The 26,621-nt window shown below is 34.9% G+C and overlaps 2 protein-coding genes across 4 annotated transcripts; both read right to left on the minus strand.

Moving 5' to 3' along the window:
* Nucleotides 1-1,928: 1,928 nt before the first annotated feature.
* LOC126715139 (uncharacterized) lies at nucleotides 1,929-4,931 on the minus strand. Its single transcript, XM_050415628.1, has 2 exons — nucleotides 4,016-4,931; nucleotides 1,929-2,767 (listed from the first exon to the last, which is right to left on the minus strand). The coding sequence occupies exons 1-2, from the start codon at nucleotides 4,929-4,931 to the stop codon at nucleotides 1,929-1,931; spliced, it is 1,755 nt and encodes a 584-aa protein (XP_050271585.1).
* A 10,237-nt stretch (nucleotides 4,932-15,168) lies between these two features.
* On the minus strand, nucleotides 15,169-23,187 carry LOC126719811 (uncharacterized). Of its 3 annotated transcripts, XR_007653198.1 has the most exons (12): nucleotides 22,850-23,187; nucleotides 22,736-22,766; nucleotides 22,593-22,606; nucleotides 22,458-22,508; nucleotides 22,277-22,346; nucleotides 20,238-20,307; nucleotides 20,037-20,104; nucleotides 18,259-18,382; nucleotides 16,835-17,055; nucleotides 16,717-16,756; nucleotides 16,162-16,229; nucleotides 15,169-15,467 (listed from the first exon to the last, which is right to left on the minus strand). XR_007653198.1 is itself a non-coding variant. In XM_050422325.1 (11 exons), exons 1-11 carry the CDS (start codon nucleotides 23,090-23,092, stop codon nucleotides 15,455-15,457), a joined length of 792 nt encoding a protein of 263 aa, XP_050278282.1. In that variant the 5' UTR covers nucleotides 23,093-23,186; the 3' UTR covers nucleotides 15,169-15,454. The 3 variants fall into 3 exon arrangements, 2 of the variants coding, with proteins under 2 accessions (XP_050278282.1, XP_050278286.1); XM_050422325.1 differs by lacking the exon at nucleotides 16,835-17,055 and having other exon boundaries at nucleotides 22,850-23,186; XM_050422329.1 differs by lacking the exons at nucleotides 15,169-15,467; nucleotides 16,162-16,229; nucleotides 16,717-16,756 and having other exon boundaries at nucleotides 16,831-17,055.
* Nucleotides 23,188-26,621: the final 3,434 nt, after the last annotated feature.

A 26,621-nucleotide genomic window follows, 5' to 3' on the forward strand; every position in this document is an offset into this window, starting at 1 on the left:
AATGAAAAAAAAAAAAGTGGTTTCGAAATCTCTAGAAGAGTAAAAAACAGGTTTCATGTTCACAATATTTTCACAATAAATCACATATAATTAGTTATTATTAGTTAAAAAAATTTGTGACAACTAATTGTGGCAATGGCATTGCCGAAATAGGAAAAAAAAATTTGTGGCAATACCATTGCCGAAATAGGGAGAAAAATAAAAGTGATAAACTATTTGAGGCAATTGCATTGCCGAAATAGGGAGAAAAAAAATTGGAAATACCATTGCCGAAATAGGGGAATAAAAAAAATTTTAGCAATTGTGACAATGGGATTGCCGAAAATGTGAGAAAAAAAAAGAGAGAAGGATTATGGCAATGGGATTTCCGAAATAGGAAAACAAATTTCGGCAATTCCATTGACGAAAATGTGGAAAAAAAAAAAGATTTGTGGGAATCAAAATTTTTCCCCTATTTCAGCAAAATGTGAAAAAAGAAAAAAAAAAAAAAAAAAAAAAAAAAAGAGAAAAGAATTACGGCAACGGGATTGCCGAAATAGGGGGGAAATTGTTTCCCCCCTATTTCGGCAATACCATTGCCATAAATGTTATAAAATAAAAATAAAAAAGAGAAAAGGATTACGGCAACGGGATTGCCGAAATAGGGGGGAAACAAATTTCCCCCTATTTTGGCAATACCATTGCCGTAAATGAAAAAAAAAAAAAAAAAAAAAAAGAGATTACCATTGCCGTAAATGTAAAATAAAAAAATAAATAATAAATAAAAAAAAAAGAGGATTACAGCAACGAGATTGCCGAAATAGGGGGGAAACAGATTTCCCTACTTCAGCAATGGTAAAAAAAAAAAAAAAAAATGATTACGGCAACGGGATTGCCGTAAATGTGAAAAAAAAAAAAGGAAAAAAAGAGGAGAAAAGGATTACAGCAACGGGATTGCCGAAATAGGGGGTAAACAAATTTCCCCCTATTTCGGCAATACCATTGCCATAAATTAAAAATAAAATAAAATAAAATAAAAAAAGAAAGGAGAAAAGGATTACGGCAATAGCGTTGCCATAAATGTGAAAAAAAAAAAAAGTACAAAAGGATTAAAAAAAATAAAAAGGAGAGAAAACGGCAATGGGATTGCCGAAAATGTGGGAAAAAAATTTCCCCTATTTCGGCAGTGCCATTGCTGAAATTGTGGGAAAAAAAAAATTGTGGTAATGGTATTGCCGAAATAGAGAAAAAAAAATTTGTGACAAATTAATTGTGGCAATGGTATTGTCGAAATAGGAAAAAAAATTTGTGACAATCTAATTGCCGAAAATGTGAGAAAAAAAAGAATTGTGGCAATAGTATTGCCGAAATAGAGGAGAGAGATATAAAAAAAGTACGCATATTATTCTTTCAATATATTTTTGACTAAACCAGTTTGGTTTGTCACGTTCTTTTAGAAATAGATAAGGATAGATTCAAGTACACTGGTACATTGAATCTTTTTCTAAAGTGCACGCTGTAAACAAAAACAAAAAAAAGTACATAGATTCTTATAAAACGAAAAAATGACTGATGTGCACGCTGTAAACAAAAAAAACAAAGAAAGTATACAGATTCTTACCATAGAAAAGAAAAAATGATTGATGTGCACACTATAATGTGTGTATGATTATTGATGTGCACACTATAAGGTGTTATTGAAGCCCTAAACTATAATACACAATATATATATAGACACACAGACACAAAATAAATAAACGTACACCCCAATCTAACTTGCAATGCTAGAAAACATCATAGCATATGGAATTAGTACCATGTTCTTTCAAATAATACAAACTAACAATATGGTCCAACACCTAAAAACATAATTAAAAAAAAAAAAAAAAACAACAACAGTCCAACCAATCCACTGAAGTAGATTGAATACTTATGTTGGGTCATTCAGTTTAGCCACTAGTGGAGCTAGCCACAGTTCGAGTGAGGCATGTTCTTCTATTATGGCCTTCTTGCCTACAGAGACTGCACAATGGCCTTGGTTGATGCTCTGCCCCTTCGTCCATTTCATTTCGAAGCCGAGTTGTTCTTGGTCGACCTTTTTCACGACGCAACTTGACATTAGGATACAAGACCGGGAAATTAGGCTCATTCCAATGTACACTGTCTGGAACTATGCGAAATCTAGGTGCATAACAAGCAACTTGTTCTTCCAAATGGTAGCAACGGTCGATATATCGCATTGCAGAGATGCCTTGATATTTACACACGGCAATGACATGTGAGCACGAAATCTTATAAACCTGCCATTTTTGACAACTACAAGTGTTCTGCCTCAAATTTACCTCATGACGATGATTACCCCTATATGCAGAGTTAGGGTTTATTAGTGTTCTGACTTCAAACAGACCATCTTCATGACTGAACACGGTAACTGAATGCTTTGGTGCCTTTTTTCCCCATTTATTGAATTTATTCTTTGCATAAGCCGTAATGCGTTCACCGGCAGTAACCTCTGCACATGCCTTAGTATACCGATCGGCAAAATAGGCGACACAACGATAGTATGTAAGTTCAACTAATGCAGTTATGGGCAGATTTCTAGCACTCTTTAGAATTCCATTGAAGCTTTCAGACAAGTTTGTGGTCATTGCCCCATAACGATGTCCACCATCGTATGCTAACGTCCACTTTTCCACCGGCATTTCCCTTAAATACTTCTCACCATCTGCACTTAATTGAGTAATTCTATCCCTGGTGATTTGATACTTTCGTAACTGATTCTCCATGCCTGCCCACATTACCATAGCCTTCAAGTTTTTATTCCCAATTTGTTGATTGAAATTGCTAGCCACATGGCGAAGGCAAAAACGATGATACCAACGTGTCGATTGACATATAGTCCGTATTGTAAGGTTGAATTTATTCAACCATCTAATTGGCTTTATTCCGTGCCAAATTTGCTTGTAATTCAGCATTTAGTAACCCTGTATTTAGGTGGGATTGTTGTAAGGGTAGTGAGTGAGATAGTGTGAAGATTGCTCAAGAGTGTGCAAGAAAACAGAGTGTCGCGGCTGGGACTCGCGGGTGGACTCGCGGCTTCAACCCGCCAGAAGATGCACACGTGCCAAGCATGCTGGAAGATGAACAGTCATGCTAGCTGGAGCACTACAGGACAAAACAGGACAACTGGCCATACGGTTAACTCGCGACTGGATCTCGCGACTTGGTCAAGCCGCGAGGTCAAGCCGCGAGCCACCCCTGTTTTGGAAAAACCTGACGTTTCGCATTCCTCTTCACTCCAGTATAAATACCCTTTTAACCCACAATTGAAAGAGAGCTTCCAGAGAGAATTTTGAGAGAGAAACCCTAAAGAAAAACCAGATTGTTTCACCCACAATCTCTACCTTAGAGTCTCATCAAATTCCCTCACTCTCTTCCTCTCCATTGTCAAATCCTTGAGAGGCTTTATACCAAACCTGGTTCTCACCATTATCATCTCTGTGAGACAGTCGTTTGGAGTTCTGGGAAGCAGTTAGGAAGGAGCCAATCTTCATTGGTTGATGCTACAGTGTAGTAGCGGAATCCGGAAAGCTAGAAAAGAAAAAGGTTCGGCGCAACCTCGTTGGAGCAAGAAGCTTGGAGGGCTTAGGTGCATTGGGTAGATTAGGCTTGGAGGGTCTATTGCTGTCCTTGTATCCCAACTGTATTTTCTAGTGGATTGATTACCGCTTGGAGGGCGGCGGAGAGGTTTTTCGCCGAGGTCTTCGGTTTCCTCTTCGATAACACATCCGGGTGTTATCTCTGTGTTTGCATCTTCCTTCCTCTCTATCTCTGCCTTTACATTATCTGCTATGGTTTATTTTGTTGTGGCTTAGATAGTTGTTTAATCAATTCCATATTATAGCATATGTTAAGTTTCCGCACACTAGTTGTTTAACATATTGCGTGTGTTGATTAAATTGGTTTTTGGGGGTCTAAACGTTCAAAAGTGTTTTTGTACACGTTTTTGAACTTTCACGTATCGCTGCCATTATACCAGGATGACGATCAGATATGACACATAACCCTTCTCGATTAGTGACATTAATCTGAATACAACGCAAAAACCAATACCAGCTATCATCAGTTTCCTTCTCCACAATGGCAAAGGCAAGTGGAAAAAGTCTGTTGTCACCATCCCAAGTTGATGCAATCAGTAACGTACCTTTATACTTACCATATAGGAAAGTTCCATCTATACTAATCACTGGCCTACAATGTTGAAAACTTTCAATTGATGGACCAAAAACCCAGAACACTCTCTCGAATATTGCACAGCCTGGCATAGTAGCAGGTATTGTTCTCCAAATAACCCTGCTGTCCGGGTTTGAATCAGTCAAAGCTTTCAACCATTTTGGCAATAATTGGTAAGATTTGTCCCAATCACCAAACGCTCTACCAATTGCTTTCTCTTTTGCCTCCCACACCTTGAAATAAGAAGGTCTGTATTGGTACTTATTGTAAAGAGTCTGTTGAAGTGAAGCAATCTTTATGGTTGGATCATTTTTGACAACATCCCTCAACTCTTTCTCAATAACATGGGTGTCTAATTGCTCGTGATCTTGTGTGAGCGTAGACTCTGTACATGTGTGTGGACCATTGTACTTCCTAACCTCAAACAACCCATATGTAGCCCGGAAGCATGCTCGAAGACGCCAAGAACAATTTTTGCACCTTACAAACCAACATTCTTGATTTGACTCTCTTACACAAAATGTTTGGTTCCTCTTGATGTGATAGCGTTTAACAACAGCTTGTAGTTCATCCTTATCGGCAAAAAGCAAGCCCACATAAAACTCTTGGGTAGGGTCCCAAATACTCTGAGTGGGCTTTTCAAATGGTGGGGTTGGATCAATTATATTATCCCACGTGTTCTGTGAAAAGCTTAGTGATGAAGGTTGATGGACTCCCATAGTTGAACTGCTTTCATGATTACCTTCATTTGGAGGCTCCTATTCATCTCCAATATCATCAAGGACCTCATCGTCATCAAGTTGGTCATCATTATCCATAGTCCGCATCCTTTCTGATAATGTATGGACTTCATTTTCAGTAGTAGCAGCTATGCGATGTGTATCATTAGGATCATTAGCAGCTCTCTGAGAGGCGGTTTGGTCATACTGAGCTTCAAACTCAAAACAAGTAGTCTCTTGTGTGACATGCTCAATTGGATTATCATAGTCAGCATCACTGTTGTTCATTGGCCGAGAAGGAACATGTTGGTCCTCAGTTGCAACATGGGTATATGGAGAATGATAGTCAGCACCGCCAATGTTGATTGGAGAATGAGCCGCATCTTGAGACTAATGACCAATATGAGTGGCATATGGATCATGGAAGTGCCCGCCATGTGAATAACTAAACAATGCACTCGATCCTTCGTTGGCATATCGAATGGGGAAAACATCTCGGTGGCTTCTTATAGGCTCTACACCCACGTATAACTCTGCACCTACAAATCCATATTGGCGGTCTAACATATCGAATATTGCATTGACACCATTATCATCTGCTACCAAAACTTGCTGGTAAGTCACAGGATGTGGATGACATTGAAATGGAAATCTATACCAAATAGTCAATTTTGAATCTTCTTTGTTTATATGAAGCGTGGATGCTACTCTATCACATAGATCTTCAAATGTAACACCCCGGCTTAATGGAAGCATAGAAGGAGGTGGCCCTTCGTAATAAACCCCATTTTCTCCATGTTTAATTATTCCACCGGAATGGATGAGAAAAATGAACAACTTTTCTGCCATCTACAGTAAAGCATAATAATAGTATTAATAAATTAACACAACACAACCATTACAATGCAATACAAGAAGGTAATCCATTAAAAATATTCATTGATAATAATAGTATTAAACATACGTGTATATTATAGGCTAACAAACTAAGTATTTCTTTAAGGAAATATACGTCAATTTTGAAATTTAGGCAAGAATTCATGGATAAATAATTTAAAACATATTATACAAATCAGTTCATGTTGCAAAACACATAATACAGAAACAAGATTTGCATGAACAAATAATTTAACAAAAAAAAGATTTTCATGCTTAGCTATGCCCCTAAAACATATCAACATGAATATTATAAAAAGAAAAGTAACTACTTAAGAAATATAACTCACCTTCTAAGAGATAACGAACGGATAGATATTTGCAAGTGTTGTTACTTATAGTTGTTTGTAGAATATATGGCACGCATGATTTGAAAATGGTTGGTAAAATTATGAGGGGAACAAGAGTGGAGAAGAAGGTTGATAGAATTTATAGGGGAAAAAGAGTAGAAAATAAGAACGGTGGAAATTTCAGTGACATTAGTACTGTTTAAATAGGATGCAAGTTTCATATCAGTTAAATTCAGTGACATTATAGGGTACTTTTACCATAAAAGAACATGACAAACAAAACTCCTTCGGTCAAAAAAATTCTGAAAGAATCTCTGCAATGTCACAAATACTGAAAGAATCTCTGCAATGCCACTATAATGCCATTGTACTTGAATCTATCCTTATAGGGTACTTTTTTTTATATGTGTACTTTTTTATCAATCTCTCTCCACCATTTCGGCAACAAAAATATATTGAAAGAATCTCTGCAATGCCACAAATACTGAAAAGAATCTTTGCAATGTCATTGTACTTGAATCTATCCTTATAGGGTACTTTTTTTATATGCGTACTTTTTTTTTATATCTCTCTCCTCTATTTCGGCAATGCCATTGCCATAAACCAGATGAGATAAGGAGTTGAAGTGATTGGTTGATTGACTTTTTGTTTTATTTTTTTTACTTTCTTTGCTTTTTTTGTTCACAGCGTGCACGTAAGAATCTATGTACTTTCTTTACCTTTTTTTTTTTTTTTATAGCGTGCATATCAATCAATTTTTTTCTTCTATATTGTAAAAATCTATGTACTTTCTTTGCTTTTTTGGGTTTACAGTGTACACATCAATCATTTTTTTCTTCGGTATTGTAAGAATCTATATACTTTATTGTTGTTTACAGTATGCACATCAATCATTTTTTTATTCTATATTGTAAGAATCTATATACTTTCTTTGCTTTTTTTTGGTTTATAGTGTGCATATCAATCATTTTTTCTTTTCTATTGTAAGAATCTGTATATTTTCTTTATTTTTTTTTTTTTTTGTTTACAACGTGCACATCAGTCAATTTTTTTCTTCTATAAGAATCTATGTACTTTTTTTTTGTTTTTGTTTACAGCCTGCACTTTAGAATAAGAATCAATGTACGAGAGGCTGTGGAGAATAAGAATCTATGTACTTTTTTTTTGTCTTTGACACTTTTACGAGAGTTTGGAAGAGAGGCTGTGGAGAATGAAAATAAAAATGTACACCACAGTAGCCATCATGCAAAGGAAAAAAGATTTACCAAAGGAAAAATGTACACATTTCTTGTTTTCACAATGGTCTTACGGTTAGTAGTATAATGTGCTATGTATACTATCTAGGCATAATATTTTTTGCTACAATGATGCATAAATAATGATAATACTTTAATATATTTTTAATAAACAGTCATTTTACATTGATTAGTAATTGCGACGATGAGGTACATTCAATTTTTGTTGTGTTCCACAACATGGAGGATGCCTATTTTCTCGTTGTGGGTACCTTCGTGCTTGCACAAGAATTCTCCCCATGCGCCTCGGCTGTGTTCTAATATCAACTTCTGTTTGATAATTACCATAGTCGTCATTTTCATTATCTGAAGACACCTCCATATCTTGGGTATCTTCTGCATCTTCCCCACTATCCTCATTTGAGACATCTTCCTCAGAGTCTGTTACGGAGGCCTCTTCTTCAGAGTTTGGAGCACATACCAATGTATTTTGTGGCGTGCAGAAATCATAGTTGTACTGGCTATCTTGGCCATAATTGTATTGCCCAGCATAAGATGGAGGTGGCGATGGGTGATAGGAGGGAGGTGTTGAATTAGGTTGGGGATAATGGTCATAGCTAAACAAACCCTCAAATCCTTGTCCTATGGAAGTGGATGACCCAATCTGTTGATATAAATTCATGCAATACTCGTTAACATTAATTGGATTATACTCACTGAAGGTGGTTGGCTCATTACCAGCAAATGTTGATGGCCCAGCTTGGGTAGAGCTGTACATATTGTGTTGTGCGGAGGTGGATGGTCCGGCATCATCATTTCGGCATTGTCCACGTTGTGCAGAGGTAGATGAGTGGGTTTCAGTATAGGTTTGCGGCTGTCTTCCTTGGCGCCTTTGTCGTCGCCCGAAGTTTGTCACCCTTTCAGTAGGGACTGAGGAAATATTTGCTTCCATTGATAACTTCAGTCAAGTAAGGCCCTCTACTATTGGTGGAAGGACTTGTTGTGCTGTGAGATCATTCCTCTGTTGATTTGCAACAGCTAAATTTAACATTTTATTGACCTCAGTTTGTTGCCGCAGAAAAAGGAAAATAACATTTATTAGTGCAGTAATATTGAAAAAGTGAAAATAATAATTTGTTATCAATATTAGTGCAGTATTTGGATGTGTAAATAACTTGTTATCAATATTAGTGCAGTATTATCGAAAAAGCTAAAATAATAACCTGGTATATATGGGCAGCCGCCTCTGGTGTTGTGAATAGGTGACCATTTTGCTGGTACCATGTTGCGTAGTCCACACTTGAATCAAAATGGTCATCTCCAACTAGAAGTTCAGCTCGCATGTTCCAACGCTGGTAGTATTGGTCATGCTGCCTTCTCCAATTGACAGTGGACTTTCCTGTCAACTTTATACAATGCACAGATTTATCCAAATTGTCTGTAGGCCACCTTGGACATCTTTGCAACAACCCAAACTGTTGCATGACTCTTTCTGGGTGGTAATACTCTACAATTTGGAAGCACAGCAATGGCGCTGTTGTAGTCCATATATTTCTTTCTGCAAGACACCATGGATGCATATAGTTATCGTATGGTGTCCAAACAACCTACAATTCCAATTACAATAACTATGTTATAATCAATCAAGACAATAATATAACTAGTAAATTAACCATTAATGCATTGTGATATATTACCTGTTTATTATTATATGTATCGTGATTAGAACGGTATGAACGCAAAACATGCGTTGGTGTATGAGTGAATGTTCTTTTGGTATCCCACCTATACACAATTAATGATTGTCATACAATATTTAGGGTTTGGAAGTATCAAGGATTACAAAATTGTATAGAAATAAAAAGTAAATATTATACCTGCAACCGTATGGGTCGTCGCCATTTAAATTTGTTGGATTTATTGGAATTGGGGTCAGATATGGAAGATGCTCCCATGCCCATAATTGTAATATGAAAACAGGACCTGCAATCTCCGTGCTTTTTTTAATAGCAGCAATACATAGCTCTTTATAAAGGTAAGCAAGTGTAGCACTACCCCAACTATATTCCCCAGCTACACCAAAGTCGTCTAACAGCTTGAGAAAGCAGCAATGCAATCTACTTTGGCTCTTATTTCCAAATAGTAAAGTCAAAACCTGAAACATGTATGCCCTAGCATGCTGTTGGGTTGTTATAGCATTGGCACCCTCTGGTAGGTTTGAGAATGTATCCCTTACCCATGTTATTTTAAGACCACCAAATTTCAATGCTGTTTCAGGTGGTGTCACCCCAAGTAAATTACGACATTCTGTACTCCAAATCAAATTTATTGGCCCGCACACTGCATTGCCATCAATAGGCAATCCTGTAAGGATTGCTATATCCTGTAGAGTTATAGTCATTTCACAATTAGGTAGGTGAAATGTATGGGTACTACATTGCCATCGCTCCACCAAAGAAGTGATAAGACTCCAATCAATATCTATATGTGGTAGGCGGGTAACACGGTATAATCTACATTGATGCAAATATGGGGCGATACACTCGCCTAACTGCAGGAGGGGTGCAAACGATTGAGGCCGCACTCGTAAGGTGGAAACCTGAATTTTTAAAAAATATATATATATATACAATGTTATATTGCTAATGTTTAAATTATTTTCATGTAAATTGAATAATTGTATATATTATTAGGACATTAATAAATTTGGATCTTGCAACGTACATTGCCTTCCATTGCATCATTAGAGATGTGGTATTGTTGTTGCTCCATTTCAAATATATCTACAACAAAATTGAAAGAAACTCAAATAAAGGATTTATGAAGCAAAATTTTTAATAATAATAATAATAATAGTTTTAGAAAAAATAATCATACACACAATAATTAGTATTAACTATAATTGAGATGCTTACCACAATTGTGATGCCAACTAAAAGAGTGAGAATTATAGAGTGGTACTTGCAAAAAAAAAAAAAAAAAAAAACACACAATCAGATAACCATAAAAAATAATTCATTAATCTAAATTTTGAATAACAAGAGCAACAACAACAACAACAACACCAACAATTATCATAATCATAGGCATACAAATAATATTAATTACAATTACAACAATACATAATATTTTACAATGTATTAGCTTCTAATATTTACAAAGCACATGTTTATACAATAATAATAAATTTGTTAATTTCTAGAGCTATAAGTTAATAAGCAAAGCAAAAAACCTTACATTAACAAAAAACTTACAATCCTTAGTTGTGGCACACTGAAACAAAGTAAAAGAATAACTTTGCAACCTGAGGAATTGTGATGAGATGCAATTCTACTTCGCACTTCCCTTCTCTTTTATTACCAATTGAACAATAAAAAGACAAAAAAGAAAGATTTAGGCGTGGCAAAATTTATTTTCTGCAGAGAATATAAGTCAGATGAGATGAGGAGCAGACAAAAAAGAATGGAGATGAGGTGAGATGAGATGAGATGAGGAGTAGACAAAAAAGAATCACGTTGAAGATTTAGGTGTGGCAAAATATATTTTCTGCAGAGAATAAAAATCAAATGAGATGAGGAGTTGAGGTGATTGGTTGATTGAATCTTTGTCTTTTTTGGTTTACTTTCTTTGCTTTTTTTTGTTTACAACGTACATGTACATGTAAGAATCTATGTACTTTCTTTGTTTTTTTTGTTTAAAGCGTGCACATCAATCATTTTTTTCTTCCGTAGTGTAAGAATATATGTACTTTCTTTGCTTTTTTGGTTTACTGTGTACACATCAATAATTTTTTTCTTCTATATTGTAAGAATCTAGGTACTTTCTTTACTTTTTTTGGTTTATAGTGTGCACATCAATCATTTTTTCTTTTCTATGGTAAGAATCCGTATACTTTCTTTGTTTTTTTTGTTTACAGCGTGCACATCAGTCATTTTTTCGTTCTATAAGAATCTATGTACTTTTTTTTTGTTTTTGTTTACAGCGTGCACTTTAGAAAAAGATTCAATGTATCAATGTACTTGAATCTATCCTTATCTATTTCTAAAAGAACATGACAAACCAAACTGGTTCAGTCAAAAATATATTGAAAGAATAATATGCGTACTTTTTTTATATCTCTCTCTTCTATTTCGGCAATACCATTGCCACAATTCTTTTTTTCTCACATTTTCGGCAATTAGATTGTCACAACATTTTTTTTCCTATTTCGACAATACCATTGCCACAATTAATTTGTCACAAATTTTTTTTCCCCCTATTTCGACAATACCATTACCACAATTTTTCTTTTCTTTTTTTTTCCCCACAATTTCAACAATGGCACTGCTGAAATAGGGAAATTTTTTTTTTCCCACATTTTCGGCAATCCAATTGCCGTTTTCTCTCCTTTTTCTTTTTCTTTTTTTTTCTTTTTAATCCTTCTGTACTTTTCTCTTTTTCTTTTTTCTTTTTTTCACATTTACGGCAACGCTATTGCCGTAATCCTTTTCTCCTTTCTTTTTTTTTTTCTTTTTTTTATTTTTAATTTACGGCAATGGTATTGCCGAAATGGGGAAACTTGTTTCCCCCTATTTCGGCAATCCCGTTGCCGTAATTCTTTTCTCCTATTTATTTATTTATTTTATTTATTTTTTTCACATTTATGGCAATGGTATTGCCGAAATAGGGGGAAATTCGTTTCCCTCCTATTTCGGCAATCCCGTTGCCGTAATCCTCTTTTTTTTTTTTTTTATTACATTTACGGCAATGGTATTGCCGAAATAGGGGGAAATCTGTTTCCCCCCAATTTCGACAATCCCGTTGCCGTAATCTTTTTTTTTTTTTTTTTTTTTCATTTACGGCAATGGTATTGCCGAAATAGGGGGAAATTTGTTTCCCCCCTATTTCGGCAATCCCGTTGCCTTAATCCTTTTCTCTCTTTTTTTTTTTTTTTTTAACATTTACAGCAATCCCGTTGCCGTAATTCTTTTCTCTTTTTTTTTTTTTAACATTTTGCCGAAATAGGGGAAAAATTTTGATTCCCACAAATCTTTCTTTCTTTTTTTTTTTCTTTTTTTTTTTCATTTACGGCAATGGTATTGCCGAAATAGGGGGAAATTTGTTTCCCCCCTATTTCGGCAATCCCGTTGCCGTAATCCTTTTCTTTTTTTTTTCTTTTTTTCTTTTTTTTTTTTTTTTTACATTTACGGCAATGGTATTGCCGAAATAGGGGGGAAACAATTTCCCCCCTATTTTGGCAATCTCGTTGCCGTAATTCTTTTCTCCTTTTTTTTTTTCACATTTTGCCGAAATAGGGGAAAATTTATTCCCACAAATCTTTCTCTTTTTTTTTTTTTCCACATTTTCGTCAATGGAATTGCCGAAATTTGTTTTCCTATTTCGGAAATCCCATTGCCATAATCCTTCTCTCTCTTTTTTTCTCACATTTTCGGCAATCCCATTGTCACAATTGCTAAAAAAAATTTTATTCCCCTATTTCGGCAATGGTATTTCCAATTTTTTTCTCCCTATTTCAGCAATGCAATTGCCTCAAGTAGTTTATCACTTTTATTTTTCTCCCTATTTCAGCAATGGTATTGCCACAAATTGTTTTTCCTATTTCGGCAATGCCATTGCCACAATTAGTTGTCACAAATTTTTTTAACTAATAATAACTAATTATATGTGATTTATTGTGAAAATATTGTGGACATGAAACCTGTTTTTTACTCTTCTAGAGATTTCAAAACCACCTTTTTTTTCCATTTTCGGCAATGCCATTATCACAATTGCTAAAAAAAAAAAAAAAATTATTCCCCTATTTCGGCAATGACATTGCCGCGATTGCCTTTTTTTTTTATTTTAAGAGCACTCTACACTCGGACACACAGCATTCAGGCAGGAAAACTAGGCAATGGAATTGACGAAATTCAACATTTTCTCTCTCCTTATTCTCTCTCCTGCTTTTTCCTTTTCCTTATTCTCACTCCTGCTTTTTATTCTCTCTCTTGCTTTTTGGCTGAATTTCGGCAATGCCATTGCCGAAATTCAGTCTCTCTCCTCAATTTCCCAATTATCTTTGAACAGTTCGTATAACGCAAATTAACTTTGAATTTTACAATATTAACCCAAAAGACTCTTTGAATGCGTTCCCCAGTCCAGTTTCATTACCCATCAAAATGGGGTTGTGATTTTCAAAAATAGAATTATATTTTTTTATTCTATGATTCTTTGATTTTAGGGAAATGTTAACAAACGTCTTTAAGTCATTAGTTAACAATCAATTTTAAGAAAGTTTTGACGTAACGTTTATGGGAAATAAAAAAAGTTGTCAAAACATAAATTTTTTTTTCTTTTCCCATAAAAACTTTCTTTAAATGGATTGTTAACTAATGCTCTAAGGACACTCGTTAACATGACTCTTGATTCTATCTCTAAAAAGTGTATAAAATAAGAGAGAGAAGAAGTAACAATTTTTCCTTTGCTATCCTCATTACCAATGAATGCAAGAGTTTTTTTAATAAACCTTTTAAGAAAGTTTTAACACTACTTTAATAAGAAATATAAAAAATAATAAAAAATGTTAATACCTTTTTCTAAAAAAAATTCTAAAAAAAATTTCTAAACCAATACTTTTAATCAAGACATCAGTTAACTTTTCTCATTCTTTTTAGAGGCAATTAATGCATGTTATTAATGTATTATACACATTAAATTCAATCAATTTGTAAAATTCAATTCACCATTCAATGTCTCTAGAAAGATCTTTTTTCTTCTTCTTTTTTTCCATTTTTTTCACCCTCTTTCTACTTTTGAACCATACCCCAGTCAAGTTTTAATACCCCTCAAAATGGTCTCTAGAAAGATCTTTTTTCTTCTTCTTTTTTTCCATTTTTTTCACCCTCTTTCTACTTTTGAACCATACCCCAGTCAAGTTTTAATACCCCTCAAAATGGTGTTGTGATTTTCAAAATAATTGTTTTATAATGAAGAGTTGGGCTTGTATCTAGTGACCAATTCCACTGGACACATTGAGATGTAGACACATGTCCAGTTTTGGACATGTGTCCTTATCTTAGCGTGTCCAATGGACACGCGTCTGTATCCTAACATGTCCAGTGGACACGTGTCCATATCCTAACATGTCCATATCCTACATGTCTAAAAAAAATTTCTAAACCAATACACTTAATCTGGACATGCGTTAACTTTTCTCATTCTTTTTAGAGGCAATTAATGCATGTTATTAATGTATTATACACATTAAATCCTATCAATTTGTGAAATTCAGTTCACCATTTAATGTCTTTTTTTTCTTATTCTTTTTTTCCATTTTTTTTCACCCTCTCTCTACTTTTGAATGCATACCCCAGTCAAGTTTTAATAACCCTCAAAATGGAGTTGTGATTTTCAAAATAATTGTTTTACAATGAAGAGTTAGGCTTGTGTCCAGTGGTCAGTTCCACTAGACACATTGAAATGCGGATACGTGTCTAGTTTTGGACGTGTCCGTATCCTAGCATGTCTGGTGGACACGTGCCCATATCCTAGCATATCCAGTAGAATTCACCACTGGACACAAACCTCTCCCTACAATGAAAACTTTAAAAGGCAACATTCACATTCTAAAAATTAAATAATAATAACAATAATAAATGAAAAATAAATAAAAGGACTGAAGTTACATGAGCATTGTATTGAATAACTTCATATTAATTGAATGTCCACAGGGAAACAAAAAGGAGCAGCAATGTGCAATTTTAAGTCATCTTCTTCCCCTACTCATAAACTCATATATAAGTACCAAAACAGTATGAATTTATTCATAGAAAATATGTATAAAGCTCTCCATGTTTCACAAATTGTGTCATCTCCCATTGCCTCACCGCACTTTTTTAGAATCTAAAAAATAAAAATAAAAATCCTGTAGGTCTCATATACCTCAAGTTTAAATACCATGTGTAGGTACGAGCAAATTGTCTAAAATCGATGAATTGAAAGATTGATTTCCGTAGGAACCAGAGATATGCATGGTGCACAATTTGACATTCCATATCTCCTTCAGAATAAAGCCAACACAAGATTATGCCTTAGCCCTGAAAAAAAGAAGGGGGGGGGGGGGGGGGGGGGGCACAGTTTTTATTAGCAAAGCCAGGCAACAGAATCACGAACAAACAATATTTTTAAACACATCTGATACCATCCACCTCCATGAAAATAAAAAGAATAACCACTAGGTGATAAAAGTTGTAGCTGACAGTAATAAAATATTTTGTAAAAATTAAAATCATGAAAAGTCAATTTATCAACATGATATCTTAAAAATAGCAAACAGGCCAGAGTTAATTTAGTTTCCTATCAACCACTGGTCGATAAACTCAATACAGACAAGCATGTACTATGATAGTTTAATATTCTTGAGACTAACATACTGAACTGTAGCTTTTAAACAGTATTATATCACAAAACGGTAATGGTTAGGACTTTGGATTTCAATATCAAGCAGGTCAACAACAACAACTACGCCTTAGTCCCAAAATTTTAGGGTCGGCTATAGATTCTCAACAATCTAGTCAGGATTAGTCACATGCAATCTTTTCATTGCTCTCAAAATAGAGTAGGTCACCATTCTTTTTCTTTTCTTTTTTGGAAGAAACCAATCTGGGTCTGTAGTTTATCCAAGTTATTATTCATAGGACAGAAAATCACATTCAATTGCAAGCATGACAGCCACAAAATACCCAAGACAATCCTCAACTTTATCTTAGAGATACAACATACAAACTTTACCTCTCTACATAAGAGTCAGTCTCAGTATTAATAACTACAGCATCACCGGCTACGACGAACATTGGCACCTGGAAAATTAGAAAATTTGATAAGACATACACCACTTAGATTTCATAGTACATGTACCAGAACCTCACCCATCCCCACTACACACATGCGCATATCATATTTTCTCCATGTTGCTTATCATCGCTGTTGGTTTCATCACTTTAATCGAGTACGATCTGTGATCAGGACTGTATTTCTTTTTATAGGTATCTAAAGTAAAAGCCTAATTTGGAGGATGGATATAATGGTTTGGCAAGCATGAAGCTTCACAGCACACCTTCTTCTATGTAGGACCCACACTATGTCTTGTCCCTGGCACCCTCCATGCATGATATAATAGAAAAAATATCCCATGAAAAATTCGGATATTCCATTTACACAACTACCTTCTGCCACTTTTTTTTTTTTTTTTTTTTTTGCTGAGTTCATCTTTTGCTTTATATAGTAATTATACAAGTGACTAATTTAGCAGCTAAACATTAGAGGGAAAAATAACATTTAACTTACCTCAACAGTCAGGCCATTTTCCAATACAACCTTTTTATCCCTGAATGGAAAGAAATTATTATGATAAGATTCCATTGATACAAGCAAAAGCAGAACAATGATCAAGAAGGTGAAATACTTTGATTTTGCATTGTCAAAGGGGACAATAGGACAGAAAATCACATTCAATTGCAAGCATGACAGCCTTCATTAGACAATACAGTACATGCCAGTCTCATCATACAGGCCAAGGTGTACGCATGGTCCACAGTTAGACAATTAGTGAACACCTCTGATAAACAAACTTTAGCAATTACAAGGTCAGCTAGCTGGTTGAATAAGAAGATTGTGTTTCTTCAGCTGAAAAATTATGCAATGGAAAACCCACATTTCAAGGATGAATATAAAAAATAAAGTATCTGGCACATATTGCAAAAGTACAGCAAAAAGAAAATTTAGGCATTAACAACATTAAGTTTCATCAGAAAATCTTGTTCTTTTATAACATTAGCTAGATCAAAAATTTCCAAAATCAGGCCATAAAGGATAACCTACTTATAAACACAGAACTTCTTAAGAATGTCTTTCTTGGGTGTGTGCACACATGCTTGCTTTTGTTCGTGTGCATGCAGCCCATAAGCCAAATTCATAACGTATGCACATAATAAGAAAAAAATTACTTGTGTGTGTCCCACATGCACCAACCATAAGCGAAGTTCATCACATATATGCATGTCACAAACCCATACAGCAGGAATCTTTTAGCACAATGAAAAACACCATGTATAATACCAAAATAAGTTTGAAATAAGAATCATGACCACACCACAGAACCAAACATGGTCACACACTATACTGTAAAATAGGCAGATGTTTCTGACCCATAGCAGAGACATACACAATGGACGAAGAAAGCAAGCTGGAACATAATGGCCATCAATAATTAGCTTGTAAAAATTGAAATATCATCCAACTTTATGGTAATGTATTACGCATTGTACCAAACAAAAAAATATCCAGAAATTTGGGGAACTTAAAAAAATTAAAAAATAAAATGACAAGTAACATTATAAAAAATTTGCACCAAGTCAATAACCAAAAATTGCTTAGTCAATAAAATTAACCACCCTGGGCATGAACCTTCTGACAATTATGTTGCATTTCTGTGACATTAACACCTAAATTAATATTGCCCACGCACAACACACATAATAGTGGAGCTAGATCTTTGGCAATAATGTAGACCCTTACAGCTATTATCATAATCTGAACAAGTTAATACTCACATATTTGATCATGTAACTCATATATTTCAATTTATATTCCAAGAAGCATGCAAGAAAAAATGAGAAAGAAAAGGTAACAGGATATGAGTAAAGGTGAACATTTCTTAACACACAAAGAGCATTTGCAGAATGCTAATGGCCTTTCGGTCTCATAGCACCTCCACCCTTGTGGTGGTTCAATGAGAGAGTTCACTCCACAATAGCTTTGCCTGGCAAAGGGGAAAAAGGGGGGGGGGGGGGGGTGTGGGTGTTACATTTGCAAAATCATAAAACTTACTTAGGTGGGGCTGGGACCCCTTTCATAGGATCTTGTGCTTCCTTGACAATACATGTCACGCGTTTTGGAACCGATGCAGATAAAGGTATATCATCATAAAGCCTTACAATAACTCTCATCTCACCTGTTGATGAATGCCATATGTTAGATGGAAGAGAATGTAGTGACCACTGGAATAATTGATTATGTAAGCAACACAAGCCTCAAAGAAGTGGGAGGGGGAAGAAAATGAAAATAAACTTGAAAATAATGCTCCATTTGTTTTATTGTGAAATGTTTCCAGTGAAGACACTTTCAAGCGTATGGTGTGACCTAAAGGTTAAAATGAAAAGGAAAAAAAAAATCTCATATCAAAACCTACCAGCCACCACAAGATTAGCACAATCCAATCCAACCCAACCACCCAGCAAATCGGCACAATCCAAGCCAGCCAGCCACCAAATCGGTGCCCGTCTAGCTTGCCACCACTAGATCAGCTCAAAACCCGGCCCCAACCACTAGATTGGCACAACCTCAAGGGATCCATGGCCCCAGCCACCAAATCAACATCTTCAACTACTAGATCGGTGCTTCCCAGCCACCATCAACTTCCCATGCCACATTTGGAGCCTCCTAGCCACAAATCGAAGCTTTGCTACCACTATTCACCAAAACCCAACCACAAACCACCGTGAACTAGGCTCTAGTGACCACCATGATTCAAGGCTCCAATGACCACCGTGACTTAGGGCTCCGACGACCACCTTTGTGAGCAAGAGAGGAGATAGGTGGGGGGTGGGGGTGTCACAACATGTTCAAATGGGGGCGGGTGTGCGAGTTAGTCAGTTTGTAAAATGTTTTACCAAGTTTTTTTAGGTAAAATGTTTTACAAAATTTTACAAAGGGCTTTACGGTCAACTGTAAATGTTTTCAGCTTTTACCAACATTTTACAACAAAACAAACATTGTAAAATGCTAACAATGTTTTCCGTAAAACATTTTACATCAAAACAAACGGAGCATAATATGCATTTCCAAGAATTTTTATAGGAACAATAGTTAACATGATAGAAAATCATCAACTACTATAACTTCACAAAATGTTTACTCATTACTAAATTATAAACAATTACTTTAAAATGATTGCTATTCCTAATAAGAGAAGACAAAATCTTGAGGAATATCATTGGGTTATATTTGGCTGGAAGCACGAAACTCAAGAAATGATGAATTGATATAGAAAAACACATGTTCTTGAAGCATCAAAACATATGGAAACTAACTACTACAGCATGCTTTTTGGTGGCCAAATTCACGGACAAAAAATAATTAAATTAAAAGGAATAGTCAATTTAATACTATCATTAACCAGTAAATAAGTAGCAATAAGCATGTGCAAAATAAATCTGAAATATATAAGTGAGTGTGTTGAAGTGAGTTAAGCAGGTTGACGATGCCAAATAATGGGACTAGTGATTATGAAATAGTCAAGTACCAGTAATGCAAGAGTCGTGATACTGGCAGTGACTTATTGGTCATGCGGTGACATACAATGGTGGAGCTACATGGGAACATAAGATGAAGAGCCTAGTGCAGATAAGAACTATAAACCAATTTTCATGAATTCATATAAAGTGAATTTTTACACCCATTTCCTGCTTTCATAGAGGTTATTTTTGGGATAGAATACTAGAGTTATTATCAAATCAATTAAATTCTGACCAACTCTAGAATTTTTCAATTCATATCATGGTGTATATCATGAACTATATAATGCTCAGTCCTAGATATTTATTCACCTTGTAAATACTTCGCATCTTTGCCAAACAACTCCTGGGACACTTCCAGCTGATCAAACGTTTTAACGCTGTTAAGAATTAAAAGAGAATATATATTTAGTAAAATAGTTCCATAAAATCTTTGACCTTAATTGCATATTTACTAGAAAACAGGTATAAAAATTGGGGGGGGGGGGGGGGGGGGGGGGATAACAAACTCACTCCATCAGGACTATAGTGCCATTGCGATCAGTGCACATATACATGTAAGTTTTCTCTTGAACAAATACTCCTGCAAGCAGCCATATAAAATTTCACAATGGAGTTCTTATCAAAGAATAAAATTCAAATTAAATGACTTCCAGGGATGGAGAATGACCATACTGAAAAGGATAGTAAAATTTTGGGTTAAATTTTTTATTTTTTTTATATATATATAAGTAATAAACTTGATAGCAAGCTAAAGTTAAAAGCCTCTCCACAGTCCAGCCATTTTAGTCATTGAGTAAATTATATCTTTCATCAGATTTTACTAAATGACACTTCTCTAAAGAGTGGGCAACATAACACTACCCCTTTGAGATTTGTATAAATGACACATAAATCCATGCCTAACTTTCCTAACAGAATACTTAGTTTTTCAAACAAAAATTCCTACCAAAACTACGGAAAAAATGTCACTGCTCCCTTGAGGTTTGTATAAATGACATTCCCCTTTGAGATTTGTACAAATTAGTAGAAATCTTTTTTTTAAATAGAATATTCTCATAGGAAATTAAAAGTGTTAGAGAGCATGGAGTTATTTGTTGAGTGAGTGTCATTTCAATAACCCTCAAGAGAGGTTGATACAATTTACCCTTAATTATTTAAAACACCTAATTCATAATAGTGTAAGTAAAATAATTATGGAAATTATAATTATAAACTGATCAATGGGTCTACAAGATGTTGAACCTTGGTGCTATGGTGCTATGGCAAGTACCACTTGCCATCTACCCAAGCAATGTGTCATGAGTTCAATTCAAGTAATTAGTTTCTAAAAAGTTGAGTTAAGGCTACAGGTGATCACGGGTCAATCAGTTCAAGTTGAGGTAAGCCCATCACTTAACACAATCATGTCAGGTGGATGGTTCTTATACCCACAGCTGAACGATGGATCAGCTGGAATCAACCGCACCCAACTTTCAGGTGCTCAGCCAAAACCCAGTCCGGTGATAATCCCAGCATTAGAAAAACTAAATAGCAGGGACGAAACTATTCTAAGACTAAGGAGGGGGGGGGGGGGGGGGGGGAGCATGGCCCCCTAAAATTTTAAAAATAAAAAATTATTATTATCTATAAATATATATATGAGTTGCAATTTTTTATCCAAAAAATGTATACCTAGCCCCTCCCAAATATTTAAAACTAACCTCCAAAACTGAAAGATGGTCTGAAGAACTAAAAAAATAAATATGACTTTCAACCTTTCATGGTTAAAAGAATATTTGACATATAATAAGATAATAAACATGACTTTCAATCTTTGATGGCTCATGCTATATCCGTCATGGCTTGAATATTTGCCTAATAATGATATGGCTTTCTATCTACAATAATTTCTCTTTAATAAGCCATCTGAGATTCCTAGGCATAATGCATTCGTTGTTGATGGATTTAAGAATTATAAAAAGAAAGTTAGGGGTGGAAAAGATTGTGCTTTTATAAATCATATGGGAAATTATCGTAAATCTTTTAGTAAAGTTGATGCCAAACAGCCTATTTCATCAATCACAGGAATGCTAATCCAAAAAGTTAAAGGTAATGGATTGTATGCTTTACTTAACATTATGAAATCATTTTGTAAGGCATGCAACATTGGTGTCCCAAATATGAATACTCCTTATATTGAAAGACAAGGGCAAGATGACTTTACAATTGAAAATTATTATTGTGCATATATCTTCTATTGTGTCTTTTATTTTATTTATATTTTGTTAACACTAAATAAATACTAGTCTAATTTATCTTTTCAAATATCAATTCAGAGTTGTCAAAAACAAAAAAAAATTAGTTCATGCTTTGGTCCCTTCAAAAAATAAAATCCTCGTTCCAATCCTGAATTCTTTTAAAAGTACATACACAGCTTTTTAAAAGCACACTTTTTCCAAGTACGACTGTACTTTTACCCATTTTTGAACAAAGCCACAAAACACTACTCAAAAGCTAATTTTAACACACACTAGATTTTTCAAGGAGCTACAAAGTTAAAATATGCATACTTTCAACACTCTCATCGGTACCCAATCGTTGAGACACTTTGTTTCCACTTTCAATGTCACGAAGCTCCACCTACATTTCGAAAAATCAACTTAATTTTCACACCAGTGGAAAACGAAAGCTCGATCACGAAAAATAATAATGACACAATTAATTACAATCAAAATCAATACTAAAATTAACCTTTATAGTGGCCTTGCCTCTTCCTTCATGTGAATGATCTGTCTTAACCACCTAAATCAAGTAATATTAACCACGTTACAAGCTAATATCATAATAATCGAAATTATATATATTAAATAACGAAAAACAAATCACCTGGTAAATACGTCCTGAAAATCACAACACGAAAATTACGTTTTCATTAGCATATATACACACAATTTAAAGAGGAAAAAAAAAGGAATTAGTTTAATTTAAATTAGAATTAATTAGTGTTATTCGCAATTAGCAAAGCGAACCTTTTTTCTCGATCACGTTTCCGACTTTGACCTGTGACAATTAATTAGGAATAATCACATTTTCGAAACAAACACATATTCAATTTCTAAACAAAAAGGAAAAGCGTAGCTTACATCGGAACCGGAGACTCTGATCCCGCGGTGTTGAGTGAGGGACCAAGGAGAGCGGAGGAGGTTGGCGGATGATGAGGCGGAGAGCCACGTGTCGGAGCAGCGGTGGATGTGGTTGTGACAGGCGGGTGAGGATAGTAGAGCGGCGGTGGTTATAGTTCGGTACGGTGATGAGGAAGAGGAAGTGGAGGTGGCGAGGAAGAGAGTACGAGAGAGAGTTTTCTTGCTCAGTTGCAGAGCTCGCATTCTTATGGTTGTACTACAGACACTGCTTTCCGCTTTCTGGTGAAGTAAAATTGAGCACGCCTTTTCTTTTCGTTGGGGTCTGGACCGTGTGGCTTAAATTTCGGTGGGTTTTATAGTGGTGACTGATGACTGACGGGGGAGAGGGTTTTTTTTTTTTTGTTTTTTTTCAAAATATGACTGATTTAAACAAATTCATTAATTAGCACATTTTTAAAATTATTTAAGAAACTAACAACTTGAGAGTAATATACTCGATTTTGGAAGGCCAAGCCCGAGTCCATCAAACTCGTTTCCATCAAATTGAAATCAAGCTATTTAGACTCGATTTCAGTACTCGCAACAAAAACGAAAATAATGAAGGAGAAACACTACCAAAGAGAAAAGAGAAACAATCAAACAATCTTCTTCTCAAACAATCAAACACAACTCATTTCCAAAAACTCATCTTCTTCAACAATCAAACACAACAACCAAAGAGAAACAACGACATCAACAAACCCAAGACCCACCTGGAGTTTTGCTCAGATCGGATTGCACAGGTTTTGCTGGAGTTGCTAGGATTGGATCGGATCGGTGGTTCTCTCTCACTTTGTCTTGTTCCATATCTCTCATTCCTTGCCGAAGCTCGCCTAGGTTTTGCTCGGATCGGATCGGACCTACGTTTTGCTGGAGTTGAGTTTTGCTTTAGTTTGTTGAAGGGAAGAACTGAACAATGAAATCGAGTCCAATAGGCTCGAGTTCTATGTTGAAATCGAATCGGTCGTGCTCGATTTAGAACACCGAAATTGAGTCCTTTAGTCTCGAGTTGTTAGATGCCAAATTTTTTTCAAAACTGTGCTAACTAACAAAATAGTTTGGCTTTTAGTGTTATTTTCAAAAAAAAAAGGGGGGGGGGGGGGGGGAGAGAGGCAAAGTATAAACGGTGCCATTTTGTTCCGCAAAAAGTAGAAGAAATAAAATGGAAGAATATATGTTTAGTTCTTGTAATAGTCGTTCTACATGTATAAATTCTTGTGGAGGTAAGCTCTAGATTTTCAACCAATTAGTTAAAATTACCGACATGTCATTTTTCCCACTAACGTGATGCATATTTTAGAGATGCAAACTAGTCACAACTATAGTTTGAACATAGAATAATTTTTCTAAGCATGATCATTGTATATGTGAATTGCATATGGTGCGAGACTTTATTTCAAGCTTGAAAGTGATGGTTAGATGGATTATTTGACTTTATGGATTAGGGATGAGATTAAAAAATATCTCACTTAAGAGGATTTTCATTTAAAAAAAAATGCAAGTAATAATGAAAAATGAAAATAAGTAAATAAGATTCTAAGTTATCTAGTATCAATATTGAATGCTACATTATCTTATGACGACATTGGATTGCAAATAGATTAATTTGAGGTCTAATTCATCTAAAATGTTGATGTTTGAATGGTTCACAATAAACATATCAAAGCTTAGATTATTATATTAACATGAAATTGATTGGAAGCAAATATATTCAAATAAAATGAGACTAACAATTAATTATTTAAATCAAACTTAAGTACAACTAATTTTAGTGGGTCCTCTTTCTCAAAAAAAAAAATTAGTGAGTCCCAAAAACCAAACTACAATGATCTCAATAAGTTATTTGAATTGTTCGTGGTGTCTTTCTCTTGGAACCAAGCCTCTTTTTTATACTCAAGGCTTTAGCGATTATTGTTAATTGTTTCTTCCGCATGTTTCCTGTTTGTCAAGCTTAGAGGACATTTCACATTTGTTGAATATTTGCTGTATGCATTCCCGTTACGAGCTTCACTTACTAAGTATGACTTTTCCTAATTAGGTTACATTTTACCTAAATAAAGATCTTTAGTACCACGTAGAAGGATCACTTTACTCAATAAGTCTCCAACTACAAAAAGACTTAGGTTTATTTCTCTTAAATAATAGTAGTCTCATCGCACGCACTATATGCATGCTCATAGACCTTTCTATTTTTCTTTTCCTAAGATGCCAAAACTTTCCATTAATACAAAAGAGTTTGTTTTCAAATTTTTTTTTTTTTTTTTTTTTAAAGGGTTGTTAGCCAGGCAAAAGGGTAAGTTTGATATCCATGCGGGAGAATGAGAGGGAATCAGTTGGGCAAAGGGGTAAGTTTGATATCCACATGGCAGAACAAAGGAGTTTGATATAGTATACCATATGATATGATATATAATTCGGGACTTTGTTATTAAATTTAGGCAAAAATCCAAAACTGACCCTCTAACTTTCAGCGTTTTTCATTTCAGTCCTCTAACTTTCAATTGTTGTCAATTCAGTATTTTGTTAACCATTTGTTAGTTGTTTCTATTAAATGAGCTTTTTTTTAAAAAAAAAAATTGTAATTAAAAGAAATTAAAAAAAAAAAAAAAACCATTTAGGCCAAGTTTTAGAGAGAGACTGAGTTCTGAAATCTTCTTCTTGGTTTAGAAATCTCAACATCTATGTTAGTCAATGGCATATGAAATCTCTATCAGTATCTTGCTTACAAGCTTTGATGTACAACATCTTCACAATTCCTACCTAATCATCCACAACCTTTTCTCCTTTAACAAACTGATATCCAACCATTACCTCTATACATACATATATACACCTCAAATCATTACACCTCAGTGTCTCATCCATACAAACACTACTTTTTTTGACTAGGAAAATGGCTAGAGTCTTATTTCTGTTCACTTTTCTTGGTTGGGTTCTTCTCAAAATCCTCATTAATAGCAAGCATTTGCCCATTGCTCTTCTTGACCTTCTTCAGCTTCCTCAGAAAAATACCAGAACTTGGACTTGGCGCGAACCTCGTTCGTGGCCTAAAGCTTCATGCAGTAAATCTTAGGGTGCTCATTAGATTCAGTGGGCAAAGCACGCCCAACAATTTGGTACTAGTGGAACTTGAAAGTAACCATTTCCGATAACAAGCTGAGATCTCTGAAGCCTCTCTCTTGCACTCTCTCTCTCTTTTTCTCGGTGTGTATGAAGAAGTTTCTGTTCACTTTTCTTTTCCTTGGATTTCTTGGTTTAATTTCTTTTCTAGCTGAAGCTGCCATAAAGAAGAACCAATTTGATGAGAGAAACGTTAGAGCTGTGAGAAACTTTTCACAATTTGTGTTTTGATTTTAGGTAAGGGGAATGACGTCGTTCCCCTAAATGTTTTTTATTTTATTTTAATAATAGGTTTTTTAATTGATTTTAATTATGATTTAAAAAAAAAAAAAGAGCCAAAACGACATTGTTTTGCTCATTTAATGGAGATAGTTAATAGATGGTTAACTAAATACCGAATTGATAAAAATTGAAAATTAGAGAATTGAAATGACAAAATTAAAACTTAGAGGACTGAAATGAAAAATGACTAAAAATTGGAGTTTTAGTTTTTTATTTTTGCCTTAAATTTAAGTAAATATTTGTGAAGAAAAATTAAGATCGGATCCGGGTAATTTGGAATAAAAGTGAAACGGACTCAAGTGGTCCATGTGTCGGATCGGGACGAGATCCG

The sequence above is a fragment of the Quercus robur genome, chromosome 1 (genome assembly GCF_932294415.1).
Source record: "Quercus robur chromosome 1, dhQueRobu3.1, whole genome shotgun sequence".
NCBI lineage: Eukaryota > Viridiplantae > Streptophyta > Magnoliopsida > Fagales > Fagaceae > Quercus > Quercus robur.